The 7,578-nt window shown below is 31.4% G+C and overlaps 1 protein-coding gene across 3 annotated transcripts in view; it reads right to left on the reverse strand.

Annotated features, from left to right (window-relative positions):
• Positions 1 to 7,578, reverse strand: part of gbe1b (glucan (1,4-alpha-), branching enzyme 1b) — a 251,310-nt gene that overhangs the window by 181,369 nt on the left and 62,363 nt on the right. For all 3 annotated transcript variants that reach the window (XR_015509028.1, XM_087283697.1, XM_087283698.1), the window contains exons 4-5: positions 3,069 to 3,194; positions 2,020 to 2,155 (exon numbers count right to left, since the gene is read on the reverse strand). Coding sequence is in view for 2 of the 3 variants with exons in the window: in XM_087283697.1 (XP_087139823.1) it covers positions 2,020 to 2,155; positions 3,069 to 3,194 (262 nt within the window). In the remaining variant the exon portion in view is untranslated. The remainder of the gene's footprint in view (positions 1 to 2,019; positions 2,156 to 3,068; positions 3,195 to 7,578) is intronic.

Raw genomic sequence — 7,578 nt, forward strand, 5'->3', positions numbered from 1 at the left:
TTTCCATCCTCAAAAAGTGCAAAAGAGGAATCGGACATACACTTACAGTGATGCTTGCCTCATGCACTTTAGACTTTGTGCCTAGGTTCTTAAAATAAACAGAGGGGGTGAATAAGTCAGACTTCAACTGTATTAAGTTTTCAGAGTTTCAGCTTTCTTTACAATATTTTTGTGTCTTTAAAAGAAGAAAGAAAATCTGAAAAGTTTGGGAACCTCTGGAGGGTTTTATATTTGACAATTGTTTGATTGTTTGGATTGAGCTCTGAGATGCACAGATGTGCTGGTCCTGCTTGGGACCTTTTTTTCATCTGCAAAATAAAAACCCACTTATTTGCAAAGCCAAAAAGTATTAACTTTGGGAAAAAAGTCTCTGTAACAATTAAAACATCCCAATCTGTAACCCACAGCTCATCTTCTCTACTTGAAAAAGCCCTATGCATCTTCAAAACCCAGAGGATCACTGAAACACAGCTCTCTCCAGCACAGCACTAATGAACACTACACACACTGTAAACAGAGTGTTGACCCGCAGGAAAAGTTGGATGAGTGTGCAGGTCTGTCAGGTTAAGCACCGGCGCTGCTCGGATACTGGCAGGAACAACATCACCCCTCTATGGGCTAAAAATAACTGTCTGCATCCTTACAAATATTACTGTGATGCTATCAATGATTACCATCTATTAAGCACTGATATTGCAAGGTATTTTACTTAATGCCATGATACTGTACATTTCTGTAAACGCATAGAAAAGTATTAAGCACTTTAAAGGGCTATTATTGATAGAATTCATTTTGCTTCTTGTTAGGAGAAATAAATGAATCTGTCTTTTCTAGAGAATAACACTGTGTGATAATTATATTCCCTTGTCTAAACTGTCAAATGTCTTCTTTTCACCTAAAATAATTTGATTAAACAATGAGCTGGGAAGAGTGTTAAAGCTTGTCAAATTGAAAGTATAAAATGGGAGAATTGTTTAAATGTATTGTTTTCAAGCAAAATCAAGAGTGTAGTACAACAAAGGCAAACTATAAGAACACAAAATCAAACACACATGCACATCAGTCTAGAAACACACACACACAAACGCGCACGCACACGCGCGCGCACACACACGCGCACACACACACACACACACGCACACACACACACACACACACACACACACACACACACACACACACACACACACACACACACACACACACACACGAACCTAAAAGAAATATGAATACAAACAAACAACTGACAAAAACAAACAAAACATATTAGCCAACTAAACTAACATTAAAATGATACTGTTTGAATGTTTCTTAAGCTATAAAAAAATAATAACACAAGCTAAAAGAAAAAAAAGAAAAACAAATAATTACAACACAAATCAAAGCAGAATATATATTTGTTTTGTAAAATGTTAATGACAAAATACAAATTAATGTAACAAAACAAAAAAACAAAAAACAACAACAAAAAACATTTATAAAACAAAAAGAGCAAAACAAAAAACAAAAACAAACAATCACAAAACAAAAGGAACAAAATATAAACAAAACAAAAAGAACAAAATAACAAAAAAGAACAACAAAACCAACTAAACCAAAAAACAAACAAACAAAAAACAATAACAACAAAACAAAGAAGAACAAAACAAATCAATAAAAACAATTACAAAACAACAAGAACAAAAGAACAAAACAAAAACAAAACTAAAATAACAAAACAGAAGCAAAAAGAAGAAAACAAAGCTAATCTAAACTAAACTAAAACAAAAAACAAACAAAAAGAACAAAACAAAGAAAAAATAAACCAAACTAAAATTAACCAACTAAAACAAAAACAAACAGAAACCAATAAACAAAACAAAAAACCCAACAAAATAATAAATTAAATAAATTAAACATTTAAGCAAAACACCATACTAAAAGCTGTTAAAGTGACCTGAAAGTCAATTTGAGTAAAAGTCAGTTGAAATCAAAGCCTCATTGTGTCCTCGGTTTTGTGTTAGTGAAGCAGTCTTTTACCCAGATCTTTGATGCGGGGCAGCACATTGTGGGTGAAGTTGCTGTAGGACGCAATTTTGCCCTCTGGAGAAGCAATGCCAACATGGGACTCGTATATCCGCAAGCTCCTGGGCTTCTGTGGACGGGGATGCTTGTGCTGGCACAGAAAAGACAAGGAAACATTCTCAAATAATTCTTCATCCAAATTTAAGATGAGAGTGCAGGCTAAAACACTGACTTCTTTTTTTGTCCACACAGATTGTAAGATTTTTTTTTTTGTGATGTTTTCCATGTGTTTCCAAGTGTTTTTTTTTTTTTGTTTATTATTATTATTATTATTATTATTATTATTATTATTATTATTATTATTACTACTACTACTACTACTACTACTACTACTACACTTATTTATTTGCTTTTTTATTTATTATTATAATTTAAATTTTTTATTTATTAATTTATATTTTTAGTTATGAATGTATTCATTTGTGCTTATTTATTATTGATATTATGTTTATTTATTTATGTATCTATTGATTTAATTTTTTATTGTTAATCTTATTTTATTATTATTTTTATTTATTTATAATTATTTTTGTTTATTATTAATTATCTTCATTTATGTATTTTATTTGTTCATTATTATTATTATTATTATTAATGTTTTTATTTATGGTTTTATATTTTTCATTAATTTATTTATGCTTATTTACTATTGTTATTACTGTTATGATGTTTATTTATGTATTTATTGATTCAATTTATTTATTTTTCTTACTATTATTTTTATTAATTTATTTATTTTCTGTTTATTATTTTTATATTGTCATTTATGCATTTAATTTTTGTGTATTATCATTATTCATTCATTCATTCATTCACTATACACATATATATTTACTCACTCACTCACTCACGATGGAAATAAGCTTCCATACAATTCCCACTTACTAGATCTTGTTCTCAGACATCATTAGAACAGAGGCATTAAAAGCCAAGCAAACCTAATAAGTAATGACTACCAAATAAAGAGTTGTGTCTCACTGCCACGGGGGGAAATAATCACTTACAATGTAAGGTTGAGGAGGGTCCCAGTGCACCCAATCATAGATGACGGACTTCTCATGCCTGGTCACATACTTTGCCCAAGGAGAGATTCGGTAGAGCCGCTCACCCGCACTGGTGTGAACAACCACCTGGGAAGAGAAAAGACAAATGAGGGATGAAACAGCAAGGGCACAGCAAGAGGGTTGGCACGCGGGCACCGGGTAATGCCGCTAACACAAAATGTGTTTACAGCTGCCAGAGAGCAGGAATAAAGGGCTGATCTCATGGAGAAAGGTCAGCCGGTACAAGAGAAAGAGGACGTTTGAGCTGAGGATGACCGCTGGAGGTCAAACATGTTTGTGCTGGAAAAATATGACTTTTGAGTGTACAGCATGAGCTGTGCTGAAAAACTATTTGTAGCAACAAGCAGTTACCAGATAGTTTTTGTAAAGAGAAAAACTGCATGGTTATAGATCTGATAACCAGTCTAAAAATGTTGGGCTGTTTCAACACAAATTTGGGTAAATTAAAGAAATGTTCACACTAGAAATGAAAATTTAGTCATCATATACTCTTCCCCCACCTGTTTTAAACCTGCTTGAGTTTCTTTCTTCTGTTGAACACAAAAGATGTACTGAAGTGTGTTGGAGTAAACAACCATTGACTTCTATAGTATTTTTTTAATATTACTTTGGCTGTTGTTTTATTCCAACATTCTTCATAATATCTTGTTTTGTGTTCAAAATAGGAAAAAAATATATGTTTAGAATAGCTTGAGTGTGTAAACTTTCAATTTGGGCTTCAGTTGGATTTTAAATGTAATTTTTTTTGTTTTTGTTTTTTTTCTTAAGTTTTACCCAAAATTACCAAAAAATTATTAAGCTGTTCAAACCAAATACGTTTTCTTACACATTTTCAAGAATCAAAATATCAGCAATTTCACAATATAATTAGGATGTTTGTGAAAGGGTTAGAAAACACTTTCAAAATGGACATTTGGAAAAGGACTCAAAATGTCAAGGTACATACTAGATTTAGAGTTTGAAGCGCTCATAGTGACCTGTTCGTTCAGAAACAGTGTTGGATTGACCCTCGTCAAATTTTTTGACCACATTTTTCAGCACATTTCCTTCAAAAAGGGAATTTCAACAGCTCAGATTTTGGGAGTCAATGGAGACTCTTATGCGGTTCATCAACATCATAATATTTGTGTAGCGTACTGTCCATAGATAAAAATACTTATTGATTTTATTAAGGAGTCTCTTGTGTGGGTTTTCACGACTCCTGGTGCCACAAAGTCTGGGTGTCCGTGACACCTTTCGTTATCTAGAGCTTTTCCAGAGAGGGGGGCCGAGAGCTTCAAAGACATTCCTGCCCCATAAAAAGACATTAAAATCCCATTATAATCAAATGAATTGTATTGTTTGCCTCACAGAAAAAGTCATTGAAAGACAGATTCCCCTGCCTAGCTGTTTTAAGTTGATTAAAACTTATGAAAGATTAATCTACTTCACAAGAAGTAGTAATAATTCCCTTTTCGAAATGAATAGATCGTTACCGTATCCACTTGGAAGAGCGGCTGTTCTGGTTATGTTTGTTTGGTCAAATAAACAATAAATTAATCCAGAATGTTAATGATTAATTATAATTCGTTATTGTTGATAATTAATATTCATAACCCGGGAGTCCGCTTGGTCAAGCGGGCAGAATCATATACAATCACATGTTTGTTTGACCAAATTGACCGAAGCTTAAGCCGGAATATTAATAATAAAGAATAAACCGTTATTGTTGATTATTAATATTCATAAAATAAGCTAATTTCTGTTTACATTTGTAATCTTTTTTTTTTTTTTTTTTTGCTGTACTGCTTTTTTATACTGATTCACACAATGCCAATCTTGAGCTGCTACAGTGAGTAAACAGGAATGGCTGCTGTAGTGGCACTGAGGGTGGAAAGATGCATATTAAAAGCAAGAAATATCCAACATCACTACAAGAACTAGAGTAGTGTAATCTAAATGCTGCGTTTTTTACCATACCTGTAAGCTTTTAGAGAAAAGCTTACAAAAAACAAATTTACCAGAATTTTCTATTTTTTAACATGTTCTGTGCAGGTAGATGCACTGGGCATCAAATTAGTGCACTTAAACATGGTAAAAGTATGATTTTCATTCTACACCCCCTTTAACATCACTCTATAAAAATCAAACAGCGTAATAAACGTGCAGCCATTCTGGAAAACACATCTGTGTTTGCTCATATTTTTAGCTTGGCACTTGCTTTACGGGCATATACATACAAACTTGAAAGAGTAAAATGAATAATAGATCAAAGGCTTTCCATTTTTACCAAATATGCCCTACATTACGATTGCAGACTGAAAGAGAAAGGAAGATTATGTGGGAACTTGTGGTTCTGCCAGTGTTTAAAAAAAAAAAATAGATCACTCACGTATGAAGATTATGTCACCAGTTTCTCACTGTCATGCAAATGTTTTAGAACTATATACATATAAAACTGTAGCAGAATTTTTAGGCTCCATTTTTGTATGATGAAAGTGAATAGGAATTTGGGCTGTCAGGTTTTTAAAATGGTGAAAACCAAATCTGTTTTATTCTAATACTTTATATTTGTATACAGTATATGTGTATGACAGTCTAGCTCTGTAGCAATAGTAATAGTTTGTATTTTATAGTCAGAAGAAATCAGTTGTCAGAATTGTGCGTAAACACGTAGGACGTGCTCAATTTCTAAATCACCTGATAGCACGATTCATAACGCAGCGCGCCTAAACAGAGCACAAAAACAGGAGACTGAGCCTAAAGACATATAGCCTGCATAAACAGGGATGATGACTTCAGCACAGTAGGATTTGGGCTAAAACAGTCAACATCTGTGGTGTGGGATTACTTTGGACATAAAACGGCTGAGGTATTGCAAAACTAGGTACATTGTAAGACCTGTCACTTATTGCACCTAAACTTGCATGAAAGGCACATTTTCAATGCTACTTCCACTCCTTTGTCTTTACTAGGGAACCATCAACCATTTTCTCACAGGATGATGAACTAACAAAACATTCAAAAATTTGGTGTTTGGGTGTTCTGTGTTTGTCTGTGGTAATCAGCCAATCAAAAAGTGTATATCCCATACAAAGTATGAAGCTAAATCGTCAGTTTTAGTTGCAGCTGAAAAATGTACATGTTTTCAACTAGGAGCCTGGAATACATGTTTGCAAGCCAGCAGTGCATCTGCATTGGAAAAAAAACGAACTTGTGCACTCTAAAGATGCATTATGTGAATATGGGATGTTCCGTTCAGGTTTTTTGCCCTCGAGTCTGAGTCACTTGACTTTGAGTATCTACCGATACCGAAACCCAAACCGATACTTCTATAATACGTAAAAAATAATAAAGAACAGCGAAAAAACTGATGCAGGATGTTCCTAATTTTTTATTTACTTTACTTTATTTGAACATTCAACAGCTATATTAACAATTAGAGCACTTCTGTGAGGTAGCTTAAACAATCAAGAAATAAATGACATCAATTCTTCACCTCTTGCAAGCACAAGTATACACACCTCACAGTTTTCTATGACAATGTTGTCATCATCAACTTTATAATACCTCCAGATCGCAGACATACTCGGGTTGTTGCTCGATCAGATACAGTTGTGTCCGGAAGTTATTTAAAATAATTATATATATATATATATATATATATATATATATATATATATATATATATATATATATATATATATATATATATATATATATATATATATATATATATAAATATATATATATATATATAAAAAAAATATATATATATATATATATATATATATATATATATATATATATATATACACACACACATATATATGTTTATATATGTTTATATATATATATATATATATATATAAACATATATATATATATATATATATATATATATATATAAAAACATATATAAACATATATATAAACATATATAAACATATATAAACATATATATATATATATATATATATATATATATATATATATATATATATATATATATATATATATATATATATATATATATATATATATATATATATATATATGTTTATATATATATATATATATATATGTTTATATATGTTTATATATATATATATATATATGTTTATTAGGGATGTAACGGTATCAGAATTTCACGGTACGGTAATACCTCGGTATGAATGTCACGGTACGGTATTTATTGAATCATTTACAGGAAAAACAAAACTTATGAAAATACTCCAAAAAAGTGCCAAAAGTGTCAATGAAATACAAATTAGCCATCTATCTGTAAGCTTTGAAACAGGAACTTCAATTTTAATAACAAAAAATTATTAAACCATGTAAAAAAATAAAGTTTCAATTTAGTATTGTTGAAAACTCATCACATTCAACATTTAATCACACTCAGCCCATCTACCCAGATCAGAGCTCTGCTAGTCGGACTTCTCATCAAGCATCTCCCGCTGGATCTAAT

This window comes from Danio rerio, chromosome 15, assembly GCF_052040795.2.
Source record: "Danio rerio strain M-AB ecotype USA chromosome 15, GRCz13ab, whole genome shotgun sequence".
Taxonomy (NCBI): Eukaryota; Metazoa; Chordata; class Actinopteri; order Cypriniformes; family Danionidae; genus Danio; species Danio rerio.